Source organism: Saccoglossus kowalevskii, chromosome 22 (genome assembly GCF_978046115.1).
Source record: "Saccoglossus kowalevskii chromosome 22, keSacKowa6.1, whole genome shotgun sequence".
NCBI classification, from domain to species: Eukaryota; Metazoa; Hemichordata; class Enteropneusta; family Harrimaniidae; genus Saccoglossus; species Saccoglossus kowalevskii.
In genome coordinates this window covers 20,796,484-20,822,274 of record NC_140662.1, presented here as the reverse complement: position 1 = coordinate 20,822,274, position 25,791 = coordinate 20,796,484, and the positions used below count along the sequence as shown (strand labels likewise).

The 25,791-nt window shown below is 36.5% G+C and overlaps 1 protein-coding gene across 1 annotated transcript; it reads left to right on the top strand.

Moving 5' to 3' along the window:
• The first annotated feature begins 9,390 nt into the window (after positions 1-9,390).
• Wnt1 (wingless-type MMTV integration site family, member 1) lies at positions 9,391-25,291 on the top strand. Its single transcript, NM_001164982.1, is given in 4 exon segments — positions 9,391-9,602; positions 10,349-10,608; positions 15,845-16,110; positions 23,853-25,291. Coding segments are annotated over 4 exon segments (1,113 nt in total). The 5' UTR covers positions 9,391-9,510; the 3' UTR covers positions 24,348-25,291.
• The last annotated feature ends 500 nt before the right edge of the window (positions 25,292-25,791 follow it).

Sequence of the window (25,791 nt, the reverse complement as noted above, 5' to 3'; positions counted from 1 at the left end):
TGATGTGGGTTGGATATAGATAGCAAACTGTTCTAATATCATGTGGGTTGGATATAGATAGTAAACTGTTCCAGTATGATGTGGGTTGGATATTGATAGTAAACTGTTCCAGTGTGATGTGGGTTGGATATTGATAGTAAACTGTTCTAGTATGATGTGGGTTGGATATAGATAGCAAACTGTTCTAATATGATGTGGGTTGGATATAGATAGTAAACTGTTCCAGTATGATGTGGGTTGGATATAGATAGTAAACTGTTCCAGTATGATGTGGGTTGGATATAGATAGTAAACTGTTCAAGTATGATGTGGGTTGGATATTGATAGTAAACTGTTCCAGTGTGATGTGGGTTGGATATTGATAGTAAACTGTTCTAGTATGATGTGGGTTGGATATAGATAACAAACTGTTCTAATATGATGTGGGTTGGATATAGATAGTAAACTGTTCCAGTATGATGTGGGTTGGATATAGATAGTAAACTGTTCCAGTGTGATGTGGGTTGGATATTGATAGTAAACTGTTCCAGTGTGATGTGGGTTGGATATAGATAGCAAACTGTTCTAATATTATGTGGGTTGGATATAGATAGTAAACTGTTCTAGTATGATGTGAGTTGGATATTGATAGTAAACTGTTCCAGTATGATGTGGGTTGGATATTGATAGTAAACTGTTCTAGTATGACATGCGTTGGATATTGATAGTAAACTGTTCGAGTATGAAGTGGGTTGGATATTGATCGTAAACTGTTCTAGTATAATGTGGCTGGATATTGATAGTAAACTGTTCTAGTACGATGTGGGTTGGATATTGATAGTAAACTGTCCCAGTATGATGTGGGTTGGATATTGATAGTAAACTGTTCCAGTGTGATGTGGGTTGTATATAGATAGCAAACTGTTCTAATATGATGTGGGTTGGATATAGATAGTAAACTCTTCTAGTATGATGTGGGTTGGATATTGATAGTAACGTGTCCTAGTATGATGTGAGTTGGATATTGATAGTAAACTGTTCTAGTATGATGTGGGTTTGATATTGATAGTAAACTGTTCCAGTGTGATGTGGGTTGGATATAGATAGTAAACTGTTCTAGTATGATGTGGGTTGGATATTGATAGTAAACTGTTCTAGTATGATGTGAGTTGGATATTGATAGTAAACTGTTCGAGTATGAAGTGGGTTGGATATTGATCGTAAACTGTTCTAGTATAATGTGGCTGGATATTGATAGTAAACTGTTCTAGTATGATGTGGGTTGGATATTGATAGTAAACTGTTCCAGTGTGATGTGGGTTGGATATAGATAGCAAACTGTTCTAATATGATGTGGGTTGGATATAGATAGTAAACTGTTCCAGTATGAAGTGGGTTGGATATTGATAGTAAACTGTTCTAGTATGAAGTGGGTTGGATATTGATCGTAAACTGTTCTAGTATGAAGTGGGTTGGATATTGATCGTAAACTGTTTTAGTATAATGTGGCTGGATATTGATAGTAAACTGTTCCAGTATGATGTGGGTTGGATATTGATAGTAAACTGTTCCAGTGTGATGTGGGTTGGATATAGATAGCAAACTGTTCTAATATCATGTGGGTTGGATATAGATAGTAAACTGTTCCAGTATGATGTGGGTTGGATATTGATAGTAAACTGTTCCAGTGTGATGTGGGTTGGATATTGATAGTAAACTGTTCTAGTATGATGTGGGTTGGATATAGATAGCAAACTGTTCTAATATGATGTGGGTTGGATATAGATAGTAAACTGTTCCAGTATGATGTGGGTTGGATATAGATAGTAAACTGTTCCAGTATGATGTGGGTTGGATATAGATAGTAAACTGTTCCAGTATGATGTGGGTTGGATATAGATAGTAAACTGTTCCAGTGTGATGTGGGTTGAATATTGATAGTAAACTGTTCCAGTGTGATGTGGGTTGGATATAGATAGCAAACTGTTCTAATATTATGTGGGTTGGATATAGATAGTAAACTGTTCTAGTATGATGTGAGTTGGATATTGATAGTAAACTGTTCCAGTATGATGTGGGTTGGATATTGATAGTAAACTGTTCTAGTATGACATGCGTTGGATATTGATAGTAAACTGTTCGAGTATGAAGTGGGTTGGATATTGATCGTAAACTGTTCTAGTATAATGTGGCTGGATATTGATAGTAAACTGTTCTAGTATGATGTGGGTTGGATATTGATAGTAAACTGTCCCAGTATGATGTGGGTTGGATATTGATAGTAAACTGTTCCAGTGTGATGTGGGTTGTATATAGATAGCAAACTGTTCTAATATGATGTGGGTTGGATATAGATAGTAAACTCTTCTAGTATGATGTGGGTTGGATATTGATAGTAACGTGTCCTAGTATGATGTGAGTTGGATATTGATAGTAAACTGTTCTAGTATGATGTGGGTTTGATATTGATAGTAAACTGTTCCAGTGTGATGTGGGTTGGATATAGATAGTAAACTGTTCTAGTATGATGTGGGTTGGATATTGATAGTAAACTGTTCTAGTATGATGTGAGTTGGATATTGATAGTAAACTGTTCGAGTATGAAGTGGGTTGGATATTGATCGTAAACTGTTCTAGTATAATGTGGCTGGATATTGATAGTAAACTGTTCTAGTATGATGTGGGTTGGATATTGATAGTAAACTGTTCCAGTGTGATGTGGGTTGGATATAGATAGCAAACTGTTCTAATATGATGTGGGTTGGATATAGATAGTAAACTGTTCCAGTATGATGTGGGTTGGATATTGATAGTTAACTGTTCCAGTGTGATGTGGGTTGGATATAGATAGCAAACTGTTCTAATATGATGTGGGTTGGATATAGATAGTAAACTGTTCTAGTATGAAGTGGGTTGGATATTGATAGTAAACTGTTCCAGTATGATGTGGGTTGGATATAGATAGTAAACTGTTCCAGTATGATGTGGGTTGGATATAGATAATAAACTGTTCCAGTGTGATGTGGGTTGGATATTGATAGTAAACTGTTCCAGTGTGATGTGGGTTGGATATAGATAGCAAACTGTTCTAATATTATGTGGGTTGGATATAGATAGTAAACTGTTCTAGTATGATGTGAGTTGGATATTGATAGTAAACTGTTCTAGTATGATGTGGGTTGGATATTGATAGTAAACTGTTCTAGTATGACATGCGTTGGATATTGATAGTAAACTGTTCGAGTATGAAGTGGGTTGGATATTGATCGTAAACTGTTCTAGTATAATGTGGCTGGATATTGATAGTAAAATGTTCTAGTATGATGTGGGTTGGATATTGATAGTAAACTGTCCCAGTATGATGTGGGTTGGATATTGATAGTAAACTGTTCCAGTGTGATGTGGGTTGTATATAGATAGCAAACTGTTCCAGTGTGATGTGGGTTGGATATAGATAGCAAACTGTTCTAATATGATATGGGTTGCATATAGATAGTAAACTGTTCTAGTATGCTGTGGGTTGGATATTGATAGTAATCTCTTCCAGTGTGATGTGGGTTGGATATTGATAGTAAACTGTTCTAGTTACGTTTCTTGTCTTGGCTAATCATTAATTTCCATAGTTGAGGCAGCATAAGTGTGCAACGTTACTATGGGCGACAACGAGCTGCTTGTACCGGTGTCCACGCAAGGACATTGTAATTAACTACAAAAAACGACCCCTTCCTGGCACCTCGATAATTTAATTGCTTCAAAACTTGTTTCGGGCTCAGTAAAAAGTTTATGAGTGCATAAGGCTGTTAACTACGTAGTTGGTTTCAATTTCATTGGTACACGTGTGGACCGCCTGAATTAGTTTACGTACCTCAATTTATTTTTTCGCCCATTGTGCATTCTTCTGTGGAACCATAACTACCGGATGGGTGATTGATGGGGTCTGGTCTTATTGATTCTAACACGATTGGTTATTTTATGACCCATGTGTCATCACTGTTAGGTGCTATAACGCCACAGTCTTTCCACGCCTTAGTCACTAGGAGAAACTTCGCAATTGGAAGTGAAGACTTTTCTTTCCTCCAAATGTCGGGCAGTTCACTGTTATTTGGAAACTAATTTCAACACGTTTGGGTGATCATGTGTCGATTGCACAGAGAAATAACATTGTTAGCATAATACCAGCTGTGACTGTGTAACTGTAGATAACCGATAGTTCACCCAAACTTATTAAATATTTGACAACGACCAATGTTCCAAGCAATAGTGGAAACAAAACTACAATTTATTTAATTAACAAATATTTTTTGGATAATGTGTAAATAAATACATAAAAAATAAATAATAAATAAATAAATAAATAAATAAATAAATAAATAAATAAATAAATAAATAAATAAATAAATAAATAAATAAATAAATAAATAAATAAATAGACTTTTTGTCTTGTTTTATCAGTATTCACATAATTTAAAGCAGCACAGTGGTTGCGAGCGCCTTGTTCGATTAACGTCCGCCTACACGGCGTTGTTCGGCTCGAACTTTCCTCTCTCTGATAGTGGAGTTCTTCTCGTATTGATAATTCAAAGTGTGTACTAGTATGTGACGTAAGTCCCATATACAGCGCGTGTACGGTGCTTATACAAAATTAGAACTTCCACTAAACAACGACTACTTTTGAATTTACTTTTGCCTGTACAAAAATTATTAAGATTGACGGCTGACTTGAAACAGATTCGTCATAACCACTCGACGTGTGTGGTAGAAGGTATTAAACTCAGTACACATCATCATGATACGCACTTAAATGATGTGCTATAACTCTAGCATACTAGTAACTTCAGATCCTTTGAATTAGTGGACTTTCATTTTTCGAGTTTTGTATCATTGAAGAATTTCGCAAGAGTTTACGAAAACCCTCCCGTAAAATCTGTCTGGCGTCGACTGGCTGGTTCCCTTGAAATGATGCAATCTATAGCATAATCCGGGGGGACTCCAAGTCAGACCTGGTACCCATGCTGAAGTATAGCTTTTAAAAATAGCCTCTAAACACGTATTTATTTTTGTGAAATTATACCCCGTTTCAAGTGCAGAAACTTTAAATAGACGCCCTATATACTTACTGAAATCATAATGTTTCCAAGTTGAGGTAACATGAATTCATGAGATTCATTTTTTTCACACTTTATTATTCTATTCTAAGTTACACCTGGGTTCGAGTTCCATAAACACGGTACACGCGTCAAATAACTAACCCTTTTTTACGCGTTTTTTTTTTTTACTTCAGCTTGCGTACCATATTTTATTCAGAGACCCCCGCCCTACCCAGGGAGCATAACCAGTTTTGTGAGAGCACCGACAAGAGAAAGCATGACTTAAAATGTGTGGCGCTATCATATAGCATGTTGCAACGTCAGATACTCAGGGTGTAAAGTGAAATCTTTAGACTCAATCAAGTGACGCTAGTTGAGATCATAAGGCTAATACCTCGGACAGATTTGTAAGTGTAGATAATATAACACTGCACTGTATGTGTTGCATTGCGTGGACTACTCATGTATCATATTTCAAATTCTTCGATATACAAGGTATTAATGCTGCCGGGTGTTTCCGCGGTATCTGTACTTACTGAAACTGTCCTCATAACAAAGACTTAGAAACACGACCGTGTTTTTAACTTAACGCACAACACTTCTCTGTGTTGATTTGTTTTATTTTATTGTGGGGTTCTTTGTGACATTTGTGAATGAACCCGTGGGAATTTCGTTGACTCTCTGTTTTTTGGCTTTTTCGCAGGTAGGTGAAAATCGGCTACGCGTCTCCTATTCTCTGGCACCCACCGCACAGAGCGCCGACACGAACAGAGGGAAGACCGGGTCGACCATACGTGCGAAAAGCCTGCGACAATAAAAATTGGAGTCAGTGTTACTCGTCTTGTCAATTGCTTTAGCACCTTTCTGAACTGTTCAATCAGTTGTAGCTCATTTCATGTTGTAATTAGCCATGTTGTTTAGCAACGCCGCTATAGATAGAAGACACGGGACGCTCGTCCGTGATCATGGTCCTATTTATCAGCAATAATTAAGCAGGGTCTGAACAAATTGAAAATTCTTTCATGTTATTTCTTGAAGTTTTTAGATGAACTGAGAGTGACAGTACACAAGTTTTTACATCTGTGTATGACACAGGCATGCGGCAAACGTACCGGGTAGTTTCCATGGCATAAAACATGACATGTTTTTGTGACAAATGCCACGTCCTCACTAGTACTACTAGTAATTTACTGCGAGTGTGAGTGAGGGGTGTTTTTTTGGGCGTTATGGGTGTGTTTGATTAGTTTCTCATTTGATTGATTGATTGATTGACTAATTAATTGGATAATCCGTATCGACTATTTTAGCATATGAGCAATGGATATTGCGTTGGTTGAATCGACATCACAAGGGACGACGATGTATACTAGTCTATTACGGAAGTCCAGCTACACAGCTTTTACAATTTGGGTTTGCCAATAGATATAATTTGATATGAAGCAAAACAGTCTTCGTTTAAACCATTTTATATCCGTGATTTGTTTATTTTTTCATGCAAGCGCTATCGATACTTTATTTGTTATTGTTTTCTGTTTTGTTTTGTGCTTTGTCAGTTTCTATAAATGGCGGCAGTGATATTGGAAAATTGGAAACTCCAGATAAGTCATTACAGCCAATTACAACCAATTTTGAAAGTTTCCTAGAATATCAATTAGATCAATTCTATTAATAAGGCCACACGGTTATATGCTATCATTGTCAGGCTTTGAACTGTCTGGGTACAAAATAAAGTTTGGGGTCAAACACCGGAGCCCGGGGGACACTTTGCTGGTATTGGTGGGGCAAATGACTGTTCCACGAAATCAAAAACAACCACTGATTTCTCACTGATTTTTAAATACAAATTTACCCCCCCCCCCTTTGATAAAATGCAGACTTTTTGAAAAAGCAAAACACCATTATTTCAGAGAATCAGAAGGAATATACGCTGTATTCTCATTCTGTTCGAATATCTTGATACAATTGATTCGCTTGGTTCAGATGGAACTTCCAAAAGAACACTTTCCACTGCCAACACACTTTATGGTTGTCTCGTCCTCCTGCTTGACATAGGCCAGTTTTTTAAAGTGTCTCTTTTTTTTATAGATTTTGCGAACACGCTCAGCCAGCTAAGTCCACCCCCTCTCGGCCCGAGAGTCGTGCGATTGTGATGAGCAAACTACTTCCAGGTGACCATTACTAGGACAGGAATGAGCACGCGCTTCATAATCATGCAGGGCAATCATCTCTCGAACGCACGCCCCGTCATTACATATCGTGATTATTTTCTACACAAAACAATTACACGTGTTCTCAAAGATTACCACTATAATAATGTAGCTGTTTCAAGAGGCAACTAACTAACTAAGCAACTCGTTTTACATAGAAACGAAAGTAATATATTTTCAATTAAAGCTGTAATTTGCATTACACTCTGACGTAATACCCATTTGGAGGAAACTGTTCTGTAAACACAAAGTAGAAGCGACGCCTATAATCTCAGGCGGTTAGTTGACCTTTGAGAAGAAAATGAGGAAATAAAATATAACCTTTTAAAATGGTGAAATTTGAAATGAGTGTGTGCGTTGAGCTGATATCCCAGGCTGAATGACTTTTTTTCGCGTATTGAATGTTGGAATACGGACGCACACACACATACATACAAACAAACTGTAAACAACTTGTGGTACAGTTCAAGATATTGTAAAACCATTTATGTTCACTGACATTTAATTTCACTATTGTGATGTTATGAGCATATTCACTGTGTTTAATTCACGAATTTGTCAAGGAATCTATGAGTTTTATTTTTATTTTACATGTTCTTGTTCATGTAGATCTTACTTATCAGTGAAAACAGCGAAATTAAAACCCAGTGAATAATTAATGCATTTACAGTAGTACACGCTTAGGCGACAGATAAGTACAATGTGTGCATTGGGATAGTGACGGGATATCGCTAATTAAAAATAAATTATATAAAAATAAATTAACTTGTGTAAGTGACATGTTACTACGACTGTAAACGTGTGGTCTGGTGAGAAACACCTACGCAAAGATTTCCTTGACTTGTTTCCCTAAAGACAGTATCATATAGTTTTAGGTGAATTTTATGGATTTCTTCCCATTAATTTCAGAAATCAGAAATGTTCAATCAAATAGGCACTGGCGCTCGCCGTTTAAACGACCACAGTTGTCGCCACAATCAAGACAACCACTTCCGCGATCATGCCAAGGCCGTTTCACGACCGCGATAACGGCGCAAGCGCACATGCTTGTTATCCTTGGGAATCAGCGGCACGTCGGTGGAATGGGAAAGTGAGGAGGTTTTATCGTCCGTTTATTAACCCATTTTACGACGTCCTTAACTTTTCCGGGAATGAATCAATTTTATCATTTTCATACGAAAATTATTCAAGAGCGTTCCCGTTGAGATATCAATGTCTTGTTACAAGCCGATGTGTATAGTTTGAAGCTGTGTACACGTGTGCGGCACCGCAATTAATGTCCATACCGATACTCTGTTTTGTTCCCCTTCTCAAACATTTGAACGTTTCAGGTGATTCCGGAAAAAAAATATTTTTAAAATGAGGCATCACTTTGTGTGGGAGACGGGGCCGTCGATGAATGTGCTACGAAAGGTGGGAGGGACGTATCGATTACTTATTTAGCGTTACGGTTTGCGTTAGGACAAAGATAAGCGATAGATCGGGGTGGGTATTGCGATTTTATGCAACAAACACTAGTGTCACTTTCAATGCGTTCATTTCCTATAGCATACATGGTTTTGTTACGTTTGTTTTGCCCGTTATGAAAGCTATGCAATGCCCTACCTATATTGTATGTGGAGTATATTCGGTATGTCTACCTGTTCGTTCACCAATGTATTCAAAACAAGCCAAACACGTACACATTACTGTCCGTACGGCAATATTATATGCGGTTTACTCCATGGATTGAAAAGTACGCAAACATAAAAATCGCCGCAAACAGCCTTGTATTTTTACCCATTGTATTGGCGGAGATGAGGAGGCAGTGTCGGTAGCACTGCCACACACGTCGAACCGCGGTGTCGCACGCATCTTACGACCCCGTCAGAACGGGTGACGACACGAGTGATTTATGGAGTCTGTCATTCCAATATGTTAAATTGCGGCTTATTAGACGATACAATTGCAATTCGCTGAATGGCATATGAATGTTGAACGCTCTTCTTTTCCCACCCACTTTTGTTCCTCTATACAAATACCGAGTGATTGACACGCTCACTGAATCCATTATACAGCGAAATAGCAACTTATAAGAAAATGTACACAGCAAGCGTAACTGAGTTGCGTGGAACCGAGTAGCTGTCTGCGCCATCATACCTCGTATCCTGGACTTGATCCTGATTTCTAAACCCGGGCTTATTTTCGTGTGCGGTTTTCCGAATTTTCGTGCCCGTATTTGTGGAACATTCTCCATTATGAAATTCTGCTATTTGATAATTATTTGTCTCTACCCGACATTAAGTTTGGGAACTGGAAAGGCACAAGGTACCACGACTGGCAAGTGGTGGTAAGTGTATTGACGATCTTTTACAAGAATATGTGTTGATACTTTCATACACGGGTATAACCGGAATGTCCGAGTACAGCTACATCGATTACAGCGCCATATGTTTATCACCGCTCTAACTCACCTTGTACTGAGCTCGTATACGTACCTGAGTCGTTCATAAATTCACACTTCTAGATGTAATTATCACACACTCTTTTATTCCTACTATATCTATGTCTCATTTGGGGGGAAGTACCCGTAATTGTAACATGCGTTGCGGCTGTCTGACCGTGAGTGATGCTCCCCTCATCCAATATTGATTCGATCTTCCGTTTTGTAAGCCACTCTTTTTTGTTGCTATCAAACTTCACGGGAGTATGCGTATTTTGTCATGCAAGTCACTTTTTTGTGCCAACCGATTATGGTTGAGCCTGTCCGTGGATTGTATAACTCGATACGAAAATATTTGGTAGGGTATACACATTGAGCGAACCGAAGTAGTAGCATTGGTATCGGAGACTGTCATGTATCAATGGGATTTAGCTATAACGGCGTATCTTATGTCAGATCGTTGTTCACACGGTTCGATGAAAATCAACCATGCTTCGTACTAAGACGGGTAAAATGACAGATTATACGAACACTTGGTTCACGTGTTGGATCATGTGCCAGATCGTCAGAGTTCGTATACTTTAGCTTTCAACCGTTCCCATTTCATTTTGGTTTTATTTTCTATGTTCAATACCACGTTTTCTTGACTATAGGGGAGTTGCCTCCTCGCAACAGAAGTCAAACTTGGTTGTCAACCGCGCCGGTGTGCCAGTCGTCGTCGACCAGACACCTTTAAACAAGAAACAGAGAAAACTGATTCGACTACACCCTGGCTCTCTTTCTGCAATAACCAACTCTGTTGGGATGTCAAAGACCGAATGCAAATGGCAATTTAAAGAGAGGAGGTGGAACTGTCCCACAAATAAAAATGACAGGGGAGGACGAAATTTATTTGGGAACATTCTCGAAAGCGGTAAGTACGTATCTCAAACTCACTAACCGAACACAGTTTAGAAGCAACAGGTGGATTTTATTTGTAACAAGTTTTTTTTCCAACTCATATTTATTCTAACACACTTTTATTATACATCTCTGAACTCGGCATTTAATGCATCCATTTATATACAGACAGATATTATAAAATTTGACCTAAAGTGGACCGTGTTGGGTTTCATTGACGCCTTATACAACTTGGGAAGCAATGATACCGGGCATACTTTCGTCTCAGTCTCGCCTTGTCCAGTATGTAGTCAGATCTCGACACGTTGTAGGCTAGCATTCTAGACTCAACACAATTGTCTGCGATCGGAATTTGCAAGGACGGGTTATTTGAGCGTGTTTAATGGGTGAATGATAGCTAAAAACCCACTTTAATCTCATAGTGCATGACTTCTGCGTTACAAAGAAAAAACTATTTTGAAAGTTCAATTTTGTTTAAATTGCTTTTGTTGTTAACTCAATTAAAGTGTTGGAAACAGTGGATAACAGCGATTCATACAACCTCGCTCGCGTCCAATATTTTGCGTTTACAGGCGTATCAGCCTGACAGGCATTTACAAACCCCTCTTTCGAATTGGTCGTTGGTTTACGCCAATTTTTTCACGGGCAGTTTTTCTCTGTCGAAATTTATGAAATCGTTCCCTCCCTGACAGCAGTCAGACTAGCTCTTGGGCAGCTGGCTTTTCCTGTATTGTGTTTTTAAGTCGTTCACGTTTTCAATTTTACCCGCCCAAAGGGCGAACTTTTAAAGAGCAACTTTGTGTCGACTTGACAAAAGAGCCCCCAAAAAGGTTTTTTACACGGTAAGGGGGGTGTTTATGACATTCGATTATAAAGGGATTGACAAGGTCCCCTATTGCTACGACGACGTCATTATGACAACAGCTATGCCGCCGATAGAGTGGTCAAAACACGCACCAAGAAACGATATTGTTGTTTTCTTCATTTGTAGCGATGTTTTAACAGGATCACAATAAAACATTGTTGTATCAGCGGTACGTGGTCTATTACCACGCGGCGGCCATTTCCGCAGATTTGTGGTTTTAGCATCCGCCGATTTGGCTTAAGTTGTTATTATTAGCGCACGTTACTTTGCAAATTGCATTCAGGGACAGTGAGTGTGGAATACTGCTAAATTACTATCCAAACACTCTATTGTTTCTTTACGCTCAATGTAAAACGAAATCAAGTATATTGATGATAGACATTCAAAACACGTGACACAACAAACCAAAGCATGCATAAATACCGCCATTATAAGCGGAAAGTGAGGACATTGGGTTAAATTTGTTTTGACGGACAATAAACTGGAAAAGGTACAGCCCGGTTCCAATTAATTAACACATAGAACTGCCGTGTATTAATAAAGTGCAATTGAATTAAAATAACAGCGAACATGGTGAAACCGTGTACACGAACTAACTATAGGATAAACGGATTGAGTACAGAATCCATACGTTATAGGAATGTTTAATTTTTAAATATTAGAATCCGCCGTGAAATAGACCCATTTAAGACAATCCCTCGTTTACAGGGACTATACAGTGGATTATGATGTTGATTTTTTAAAATTTTCCTTTAGAATTTTGCCAGTCCAATCATCGTGGTATTATTACTACTAGCGTATTGATTTCATCACCTTGTCAGTAACGCAAATCAAACTTTGATTGGATAACCGAGTATTAGTCACGACTGGTATTTTTGTATTGCGCGATAGGGCATTGTCTTATTTTTTTTATATGAAATGGCGAATTTAAAAAATTTGTAACACATAACCATTGTACTCCTTTTTTTTCAAAATTCATGTAAATCTAATTATCCCAAACAGTCTGTAACTCGTTCGAACCTGTGTAGACATAAAACGGAGATCTTTCCACAGAAAAAAATGTCTCCAGTGTCTGTTCGAAACTGAATGTGTTTAACCTACGTAGTAAGTCTTGTTTTGTCTCCTTCGTTACTAAAGTAAAATCGCATTGGATTATTTTAGCGGAACTCGTATATGCTTGCTGCTACGGCCAGTATTCCATTCTAGCAAACAAAGAAAAAATAAACTTTAAAAACCATATATGCACATTTTTTACGCTGTTATAGCACGATGATCAACGACCCGATGTAGACATATCTGGTTTCGGTTAGAACATGAGCCGTGAACGAGTAGCTTCGCCAGCGGGGTCCAATCAAAACTTGTTTTCCTTCTTTACCTACTTGCTTAACTAACTTATTTACTTGTTGTTCGTTTCGTTAGGTTAACTCATCCACACTTTAACAAATACAATGCAGCTGGAGACATTAAATTAAATTAACCGAAATAAAATCAAATTAAATCGAAGTAGACACAATTAAATTCGATCGATGCTCGTAAACAGGATTACACTGAACTTGATGTTAGGGCCGAGGAAATCGTTTAAGCGTTCACACCTAAGCAACACCACCTTCATTTTTAATTAATCGAATTATTCAGCGTACTCACAATTGGTGGCACACTAAAACGCCTTGATTGTTACGGTGAAACTAGTTAGAACGGCATAAATAATGTAACACGATTATTTTATGATATAAACCATTGTTTCCTCTGTGTTAACCTAGGGACACACTGCAGTTGTAACTGTTGACCAACATACGCAGCAAAAGTTGCTATTTTGGTTCTACTGGTCGGCAAACTACGTGTGTATTTTCTTCAATCTTCATTCTATAATATTACCTTCCATTGACACCCGCAGGATGACAGATTCAGAATTATGTAAATTGTAATTTAGGCGAACTAGTTGCGCTGGTATTGGATATTCAACTGATTACTGATTCCAACTCGATCCTTATTCCAAAGTTTCACTTTATTCGAGCCAACGGTACCAACATAGTCACACGAACCAATCAACTTCCTGTTAATATGCCTCGCCCTAGGTCAATGTCATTTGCGGTCTGGTTTTTGTTGTAGTCTTCTTTTTATTTAGTTTGTTTTGAAGTTCACGACCGGATCTATTTAGAACGAATCTTCCGTGTTTTAAGGCTTCCTGTGGCGGTACGACATTTGTGTCCGTTCTGTTAACGATAATATGGCACACAAATCATGCAGAACATAGTGTCTTTGCCTGATGAAATAGTATTATCAAGATTCATTTTAGTGGTGAAAATGGTGTATATTTCGCCCATTTCTTCGATTTTGAGAAAATAGTGATTACATTGAGCGTAGTCGTCACCATAGACGACATACATGTTCAACATATATCATAATGTTTTCAATATAATTGTTATTCTGTATGTATAATTGACAGAATGGGCTTAAAATGCAACACGCTTTCGTATCCCCATGAGAAATCGACCGAGAAAGTGACCTTCCCATTGATAAACTCATAGGATGTTTATACTTGCTGTGGTTAATGTTCGTTATTTTCTCAGGTTCGGATCCTGGCTTACCATGGCGGAAACATGTACAAAATGGAATTGCTTTTTGTTGTTCAATTATTAAAAAAATGAATGCTGCTTACTATAACCTAAACAAAAAATAAGGAAACTAACTAACTAACTAACTAACTAATGAAATAAATAAATAACAAATATACAAATAAGTAAATAAATAAATAAATAAATAAATAAATAAATAAATAAATAAATAAATAAATAAATAAATAAATAAATAAATAAATAAATAAATAAATAAATAAATAAATAAATAAATAAATAAATAAATAAATAAATAAATAAATAAATAAATAAATAAATAAATAAATAAATAAATAAAAGTTTATATTTTATTGTAAGACTACGGCGACGACCTTTTCTCAATGTCACTCTCAAGCAGTTCTATTTTTACTCCGTAACATGTTTAATGTCCACAGTAAGAGTAAAATTAAAGAAATACTGCACCATAAAACGCTACTCGGCGTCTTTGCTGTGGTTAGCGTAGAATCCATGGCGACTTAAGCGGGGCCTTTGCTCGTATACACTGGAGAGCAACAAACTGTCAGACCTTCACTTCGTCTGTAATACTGATTTTTTACTACGGTTATATATAGCAGACAAGGAGCGGTAAAACAAAAAAAAGTCTGAAATAAATCTAATTTCGTCTATCATATTATATGGCTGTTAATGTCTCGGCGTTAAGTACAAACCACAAACTATTTTAATTAAAATTGAAATGCTGCGTTATGTAACATTGTGACCATGGTAAGAACATGCATACAAATACGTGCGTCCGAGTAAAGAAAATAAATAAATAATATAACTCCGATGCCCATTGCTACTTACCAACGTAGATTAAATAGAATAAAATTTAATAGAATTAAAATCGTTGAAAAATAACACATGTTGTGATGTATAGCTAGGCTGCTCGAAAAAAAAAGAATCGAACTGACTCGTTAATTTGAATTTACTTTAATCATTTAGGTAACTAATTAGTTAATCAACCCACACCGATGAAGTTGATTGGCTTTCGAGTTTATGAGGGCGGTGACGTCATTCAAGTGGATGTCGAAATTACACCTCGAAACAAAATGATATAAAATAAGATTAGAAAATTGGTTAGACACAAATACATTTTAATTCATTCCTCCGTGGTATTGACGGCAGATTATCTGAATACACAATTCGTGGCAATAATGTGAACTATTGTTCATGCATCTTGAAAAAACTTGCACACATTTTGGCGGGAATTATTTGACAAAAAAAATGTTCCAAATGTTAACTGCGAATTTTATTATTCGAACGTGGAATTATTAAACAGCTATGACGTAATGCGCAACGACCCCTGCGCAGTATCTTCGCGGTTACATCAACAATAAAATATAAAGAGTTGTATCTGAAGAATACAATTTATGACACAGTTGTGACATGATTGACAATTTCTTAATAGAATTACAGTATGGCAGTATGACAAAAATGACTCCTGAAGCTTTCGTGTACAGGGAAAGTTTTAACAATATATCTGCACAGAGAGACAAATTATATTAGATTACACTACTAGGATGTCTTACTTGAAATTGTCTGATTTAAATTCATTTTCACACTTCACAACTATAATAGGCCGGCGTCATCCATCTTTTTGTCGAAATATTACCCATGTTTTTACAATTTTCGCATTAAAACTATGTTGATAATATTCCCACATATTTTCATGAACGTATTGGAGTTTTGTTATTTTTTTAAAACTAACAGACACAAATAAATCTGAAATTGACTCTGATTCTACCCATGTAACATACTCCTTTTTGCAGGTTGCCGTGAAACAGCGTTTATCTATGCAATAACTGCGAGCGCAGTCGCCCATTCAGTAGCGAGGTCCTGCAGCGAGGGCAGTATCGAGACGTGTAACTGTGATTACGAGAAACGTGGCAAAGGCGGGAAAGGCTGGGAATGGGGAGGCTGCAGTGACAATGCTGATTTTGGTTCCAATTTCTCCAGAAAATTCGTAGATGCAGGCGAAAAGGGAAGAGATCTGCGATACTACATGAATAAACACAACAACGCAGCCGGTCGAAGGGTGAGCATTTGCTTTATTTTAGTAATCACTTTAAAGCGAATTCAAACCAAGTAAACTATAAGTCTATCCTTAATTGGGAAAGGTAGATATTCCACAAGGCACTGTTTTATATCACTTTGGAGTGTGGGATCGAATCATCTCACGATTCGCGTGGGGTCGCTTTGCAGAAGCGTGTGACTCTTAGAGTGTATGTAGTTTTCCCGTCATTCAAATCAGCCTGTGGCCAATAGTTTGTGAAATAAAAGTATAGAAATAACAGTAATAGCTCTCAATAAATAAATAGTTAGTGTGACGTCATTTTAGTTGATAAATACAAACATTAGATGATGCAGAAAAATATTCCAATTCAACAATCCACGAGTATGTTCACAGTCCTTTCCTCCGCATGCTCGACGTCTGCGCCGTTGATGGCATTGTTCTTGTTTGCACAACGGTTACAGGTCATACATCACTTCTCAGCATCGCAAATTCTCGTCCGCTTGTATGTCTGGAGGGAGGATGATAAACTCGTGTTTGCCAGTCAAAGTGCGATCTCTTGTTGTCAGATAAATAATTAAATGGATTATGCATAGAGTTAAAATTTTCTATCGCAAGCAAAACTGAGAAAGAGAAAAAATATCTATGGCGTATTTCATCTTCTCCATTGTTAAAATGAAACTGTACAATTACAAATAGTTTTTAGAGACATAGAGTGGCGATTTTCGAAAAGTACACAGTCAGAAAATAGTCTGCTACGAAAGCTTCTACACGTGTGTAAATTTCTTGACAACAATGTGACGTTTGACTTGGGACTGTATTAATTCCAGCACGGACGTAGTAAAAAGCTGACCCGAGAACAAAAAATAATCGCGGCAGTGTTGAGGACAATGGAAAACACCCTGAATTGGGACTCTTACTATCATCACCTCATTTCAGTTAGCTGAACAGACCGATTCGTGGCTTTTTGGGGGGTTCTGATATTGACACCAGATTTTGTTCACAAAAGTATTATCGTTACCACGTTGTCGTTAACCCAGTGCATTCCAATTGACGTTGTTCATCCTATGTTTTTATTACTGCTAATAAGACTCTTATCAATACCTCTTAAATTCGATTCGGTGAATTAAACAGGCAGGATCTTTTGGTACAAAAATGTCACATCTTTCCGCGAGTTTCTATTTATCAAATTTACATGCAAATCATATGAATTGGCTATGCAGCACATTAAGAGCTCAGTCAGTTGTACCACTCAGTCTTTGTACTCCACTACAGTCCGTGGGATTGTGTTGTTTTGATGTCTTCAGTCGCAGAATGCAATCAGGCAAACGATGGAAAACACGTTAGAAAATTGAAAAAAATGACTTAAAAACCAGAAACGGATGTTGGTACATATAAATTACAGTCCTGTTTTCTTTTTATTATTTTTTTGGTGGTAACTTTTCGAACCTTCTGATTTTTTAATATGATTTTCGAATTGAGTTAAAAAAAATGGGTTTGGAATTACATCGCGAAAATTACACATATTCATTAAAGGACTATTTGGAGTAAAATCACAGCTACTCACATCCATCACGCCACATTGCCCTTATTATCGAATGACCCACGTGCACCTATTATTGAATGACCCACAATACACCTATGAATAAATGAACCGCAAGGCACCTATGAATAAACAACATACAGTGCACTGTCGAACGACCCGGAATACACAAATGAACCTAAATAAATAAATAAATAAATAATCAACGAACGAACAAAATTCCCACAATGCACATATAAACAAATGACAAACAATACACCTGTCAACAAATGGCCACAATGCATATCAACAAATGACCCGAAATACATCTATAAATAAATGACCCACAATGCACACATCAACAAATGACCACACAATGTACTTATCAATAAATGACCCACAATGCACACATCAATAAATGACCAACAATGCACTGTCAACAAATGACCAATAATGTACCTATCAACAAATGACCCACAATGTACCTATCAACAAATGACCAACAATGTACCTATCAACAGATACCAACTATGTACCTCATCAACAAATGACCCACAATGTACCTATCAACCACTGACTAACAATGTGCACATCAATAAATGACCAACAATGCACTGTCAACAAATGACCAATAATGTACCTATCAACAAATGATCAACAATGTATCTATCAACATATGACCAACAATGTACCTATCAACAGATACCAACTATGTACCTCATCAACAAATGACCCACAATGTACCTATCAACAAATGACCCACAATGTACTTATTAACAAATGAAAAAAAAACAATGTACTTATCAAAAAATGATCAACATTGTACCTATCAACACATGACAACAACAATGTACCTATCAACAAATGACAAAAAATGTACTTATCATTAAATGACCAGCAATGCACTGTCAACAAATGACCAATAATGTACCTATCAACAAATGGCCCACAATGTACCTATCAACAAATGGCCAACAATGTGCCTATCAACAAATGAAAAAAAACAATGTACTTATCAAAAAATGATCAACATTGTACCTATCAACAAATGACCAAAAATGTACCTATCAACAAATGACAAAAACAATGTACCTATCAACAAATGACCAAAAATGTACCTATCAACAAATGACAAAAACAATGTACCTATCAACAAATGACCCAAAATGTACTTATCAACAAATGACCAACAATGTGCCTATCAACAAATGACAAAACAATGTATTTATCAACAAATGACCAAAAATGTACCTATCAACGAATGAACAACAATGTGCCTGTCAATAAATGACAAAACAATGTACCTGTCAACAAATGACCCAAAATTTACCTATCAACAAATGACCAACAATGTGCCTATCAACAAATGACCAACAATGTACCTATCAACAAATGACAAAACAATGTACCTATCAACAAATGACAAAACAATGTACCTGTCAACAAATGACCCAAAATGTACCTATCAACAAATGACCAACAATGTGCCTATCAACAAATGACCAACAATGTACCTATCAACAAATGACAAAACAATGTACCTATCAACAAATGACAAAACAATGTACTTATCAACAAATGACCAAAAATGTACCTATCAACAAATGAACAACAATGTGCCTGTCAATAAATGACAAAAGAATGTACCTGTCAACAAATGACCCAAAATGTACCTATCAACAAATGACCAACAATGTGCCTATCAACAAATGACCAACAATGTACCTATCAACAAATGACAAAACAATGTACCTACCAACAAATGACAAAACAATGTACTTATCAACAAATGACCAAAAATGTACCTATCAACAAATGAACAACAATGTGCCTGTCAATAAATGACAAAACAATGTACCTGTCAACAAATGACCCAAAATGTACCTATCAACAAATGACCAACAATGTGCCTATCAACAAATGACTAACAATGTACCTATCAACAAATGACAAAACAATGTATCTATCAACAAATGACAAAACAATGTACTTATCAACAAATGAACAACAATGCACTGTCAACAAATGACCAACAATGTACCTATAAACAAATGACAAAAACAATGTATCTATCAACAAATGACCAACAATGTACCTATCAACAAATGACAAAACAATGTATCTATCAACAAATGACAAAACAATGTACTTATCAACAAATGAACAACAATGCACTGTCAACAAATGACCAACAATGTACCTATAAACAAATGACAAAAACAATGTATCTATCAACAAATGACCAAAAATGTACCTATCAACAAATGACAAAAACAATGTACTTATCAACAAATGACAGAAACCATGTACCTATCAACAAATGACAAAATCAATGTACCTATCAACAACTGACAAAACAGTGTACTTATCAACAAATGACAGAAACCATGTACCTATCAACAAATGACAAAATCAATGTACCTATCAACAAATGACAAAACAGTGTACTTATCAGCAAATGACAAAAACAATGTATCTATCAACAAATGACCAACAATTTACCTATCAACAAATGACAGAAACCATGTACCTATCAACAAATGACAAAATCAATGTACATATCAACAAATGACCAACAATTTACCTATCAACAAATGACAGAAAAAATGTACCTATCAACAAATGACAAAAACAATGTACTTATCAACAAACGACAAAATCAATGTACCTATCAACAAATGACCAACAATTTACCTATCAACAAACGACAGAAACCATGTACCTATCAATAAATGACAAAATCAATGTACCTATCAATAAATGACAAAATCAATGTACATATCAATAAATGACCAACAATTTACCTATCAACAAATGGCAGAAAAAATGTACCTGTCAACAAATGACAAAAACAATGTACTTATCAACAAACGACAAAATCAATGTACCTATCAACAAATGACCAACAATTTACCTATCAACAAACGACAGAAACCATGTACCTATCAATAAATGACAAAATCAATGTACTTATCAATAAATGACAAAATCAATGTACCTATCAACAAATGACCAACAATTTACCTATCAACAAATAACAAAAACAATGTACTTATCAACAAATGACAAAAACAATGTATCTATCAACAAATAACAAAAACAATGTACTTATTAACAAATGATGAAAAACGTATCTATCAACAAATGACCAAGTTGCAGTAAGTTACAATAACTAGCGTGTTTAATTACAGTATCTACAGTGCTAAGTTACAGAAACTATCAGTACAACAAGTACTATACTATGTTGTTCAACGTGTCATTCAACGAGAATCGCCACGTGTGCTAGACGTTTTATTCGAATAAACTATATGCGAAAAAAAGGTTTGAATTATATAATTTGGGGAAAGTTAGATTAGAGGCTATAATAAAGAGAAGTGACGTTAAAATTCGAAAAGTTTTTTCGTAATGGACGGTTACGTAATTACAACCGGGAGTTTATTTATTCGGCCATTATATACGTGTCCATGCCTAAATGGGAATAGTTGCATGTCGTGTAAACACTTTTGAACAAAAGCAACACATACGCGGTATTTTAAATGGGTATTTTCTTACTCAAATCGCTCGATTTGTCAAGATTGTGAAATCTTGTGGGCCAACATAGAGACATTTACATTGGAACGGAACAGACCCGATACTTTTGCAACGAAGACGAAAAACTTTAAGTTGTCGTCATTGTTCTTTTGTAGAGTGGAACAAAGGGGTAATGAAAACAGGCGCTTTTGGAAAATTGCTTTTGCAGAGAAGCGTGAAAGAGAAATTTCGAGTCGCGTTTCACAATCATGGAGCATTAAAGATTGCTAAATAGCGTCCGTTTGCGTCGAACAAAGAGGTAGTTAACGAACTTAAGGAACATCAAGCCCGATTGTAAAGCCGTGTCCTCAGCGAAACTGTCCTAGATGAATGGACATCAGTGGACATAGGCAAACATCCTAATAAACCTCTATCTTTCTCTAGCGGATTGCACCTAATTCAATTGGAGAAAGTGAATCAATACGATATTGGCACGGAAAGAGGTGGCTAAATTGCTAATACCAAAGGCACGTCGAGAATCTCTCTCGTCTTTTCCCTTTCAATCACTGTCATATAATCGATCAAATTTCAGACATTTACGCCAACTTATTTTCCGGCGGGTGGTCGAAATCCTCGTCGTCCAGGGCTATGACTAAGCTTATAAATATGCACGCGTGATTGCGCAATACTCCGAAACCTTGACAAAAACAGAACAACACGCTCTTTCGCTCACTCCTGACCAATCCTTGTCTGTCTAGTTTTAATATGTCAAAACGTTCGAATGAAAAAAAAATGCGAAAAAAACAAAACAATAATATGAAGGACGTTTCATAATGCAACTACGAACAGCAACACTGTGAAATAACATACATCAAAAACCGATAAGGCTTTATACCCTTGAAATAGTATTACAGATCGGCAGACGATAAGCGATATTGACACTTTTTGTTTGAAATCACCACCCTATTTGTGCTTACTTCATTTATAATTTACGTAACTTATATATTTATCAGTTCAAGATAAGCCCGGCGACTGTGCCAAGATAAGAACCATCTGCATCGTTAACTTACACCATATCAAGTTTCTTTTTTTAATTTGAATCTGAAAATGATACGATATTATTATTATATTGTTTAACTTTTCAAATCGTATTAAATGTAGGAAGAAAAAAATGCTCTATTAATTCAAGACAAATAGATGAACAATTTTACTACTTTTTTGTTGTTATGTAAAGTTAAATTTCTCGCTCAACATACGACAATGCTTAATGATTATAACTCCCCGAAATATATGTGCGTTCCCATGTGATTCGAATGTTCATCTGTTGAGATGAAGAGAGTCAAATGGCAATTATATGTTTGGGTGACGGTGTAATTTGCGCACATTCTGGCGAGTCATCTGTTTGAGACCACCCAAACTGGTTTTAACAATCACTGAGACTGACAAGCGATAGTCTGTTACCCAAGAATGCATATTTTTTTTTTCGATGGGATATAGAGTGGTCATGGCTCAGTTGAGCTAAGGGGTCGGGGACAATACAGTTGACTGCCTGTACTTTACAATATTCGCGTTTGTACTTACTGTATATTGCAATGCTGATTTACCAATGGATGTGAATCATTCAGAGGTTCATGAATTTCTAATTTCATTGGCGTGTAGTCGATGTTAAAATATAAAAATATATGAATATATATGAAATAATAATTGATTTATTGTTCGCAAGCTGCAAACATTTAAAGTCACACATTCAGCATAATTTTCAAAAAGAATGAGAAAAGCGCCAATCTAATTCATATGAATGTAACATTTATCCTGGAGTTGTATCGCCCGGGCATATTTGTGATATTTGTATGTCGAAAGGCATCGCGCATGACATATTAACAATGTAATTGTATTAACCATAACCATACTCATGTTACTTTTGTTTTGATTAATAATAACATATTTTTTTTTATTTGCTTTCATTACTATATGAGGCTCATATGCCACCCTCATCTGTGACAAGTTTTTACGTCACAGCGATCAGAACTACGGTGGCACTTGTTCCTCGTCCTGCCCACGTCATATCCGCCAGCTTGCTGACTAGTCAATGTGTGGATCGCCAGCAACTGACATGTTTTCACAACGGTGACTATCATTTATAGTCGTTGGTGGCGTTTTACACATTGTCCCGAAATGAGCCGCTAGTAACCATTGCTTCTAACCTATTAACTTTTCTAACATAAGCTTCTTCGCCCTACTTTTCGCTACCGTTCTTTGCTTCTACAAGACGTACACATTCTATAAATGATATTTTGATCCAATCTTTGAACTAATACGGTACCATGTAAGAAAATTGTTTGCCTATTTATGTGACGTTTCATGAAAACACAGTTATCGATATATAATTTCTTATTTTGCATTTGTGGAAGGAAAACAAACTTAACGGACAAAAACTAGCCAAAATTAAAAAAAAATGAAATCAATGATATTCATAGAACTTCTGATCTACTTGCCGACCGGAAAACGTACCGTAACGCAGACGACATTTTCACAGAATAACTGTTGTGAGTATTCTGCAACCACGACTCCCAGGCAATTATATTTTCAAAAATATCATGCAAAAAAAAAAAAAAATGGTGAAATTTTACTGAAAGTAGAGGACATGTTCAAAGTAGACGACACTTTTTCTCGACTGTATATCTTATCGTGCGATTATATTTTCTATCTATCTGTCTCTTTTCATTGACACCAGATTGTTACAGACAACATGAGACGGGAATGCAAGTGCCATGGTATGTCTGGAAGCTGTCAGGTAAAGACATGTTGGATGAGGCTGCCAACTTTCAGGGAAGTAGGCGATATACTGAAAGAACGATTTGACGGAGCCTCGCAAATTGCCCAGACGAACAATGGCCACAACAGAGGAACCCGACGAAAGAAACGAATCAAGCACTTTGAAAGTGCCGACCCGCAGCACAAGCACCCTACCGCTTCGGACCTAGTGTACTTTGAAGAATCACCCGATTTCTGTGAGCTGAACAAGAAAGTGGGCTCGCTTGGAACGAGGGGGAGACAGTGTAATAACACCTCAATTGGAATAGACGGTTGTGATTTACTTTGCTGCGAACGAGGCTACAGGAGCGAAATCGAACAAGTGACTGAGAGATGTAGCTGCACGTTCCATTGGTGCTGTCAGGTCAAATGTGAGACTTGTGTCACACAGCGAACGGTGCATACGTGTTTGTGAATAGTTGTAGTAAACTATAGAAAGCACAAGTAAACATAAACGGCTATGCAGAGAGCGTGAGATGTCGTGTATATGTGTGGAATCCAAGTATCCATTGCAAACCCCCATCATGCATTGCGATGGTACTGACAGAATTCCTCCAGGCGTTCAGATCGGCTTAATATAACAGAAACAGTTTCCTTCATTTCTAGAAAGGATCTAACGAAGCAAGTAACAACAGTATATTTTTAAATATATATAAACCTAATGTTCGGAGCAAAGATTAAATATATTGAGTTGAGCTGCCGCTCATATGTTAGCATATGCATTCAGATGGGAAAGCAAACTTCAGTTGTAATGTCCTGTATGGCTTCACAGTTAGTGTGATCACTTCTGGAGAGTGCCCCATAATCGGACCAGACAATTATATATAAGATACAAAGTTATGGGTCACATGCGCAAAATCTGAGATGTTTTTTTTTTTTACTGATCGGAGAGGGAAACATGATTGCACATCCTCGAATTGTTGTTCAGAGGGCATGTCAATTAATGCTGGGGTACCAACTGGTCGGTCAATCATTCTACCTTTGATTGATAAGCACCAATATTTCTCTGGAACTTTGTTAGTACCTGCGATTTTAATTGATGAATTCATCCGATTTTGGTCAATATGTAAGTAAAAAAAATAGTTCTATCTCAATAGCTAGTTACATGGTTGCATGAGAATCAACAAGTCGAACGTTAGCAATAGAACTGTTGACATTAGAAATGGTTATTTACAAAAAGCTGTTACAATTTGCATTCTATGCTTTGGCGTTCATTTGTGTAAAATACGTCAAGATCTTAATATGTATATTTTTTGGTATTTGCTATCTATATTCAGTGTAGAAGATGGCATATATTCGTATGTATGCTCCTTGATCAACTTTGGCTAGTCCTAATAAATATTCATGAAGTGTGCTATACATGGCTTTGGCTAGTCTAATGAATATTCATGAAGTGTGCTTTATATGGCTTTGGCTAGTCCTAATGAATATTCATGAGTGTGCTTTATATGGTCATTCTTGTGATAGGAACTTGAATTATACATACATATTCACAAGGATTCAGTTTTTTTTATTTTTGTGGCTGATATATGTTTATAATGCTAATATCGTTTAATGAATATTCATTTTAATTAATATTTATAAATATGAAAATGTAGTATGCTCGTCACATTGAAAGGTTGACGTCATTCCCCTCACGGGGTATTCCTGTATCTAAGCTTTCATAGCCACTGAGACTCATGTTTGTATATAAAATTATGAAAATGACAGTTAGATGCTATGTTGTTGCTTTTATTCATTTTGCAATGTAGTGACATATTGTTTGTTTAAAAGAATATTAGTGGTTGGTCCTCCATGATGCAGTGCGACTACTCACAATGCACAACGACTTCCCACAATGCACCGCAGCTAACTATGAC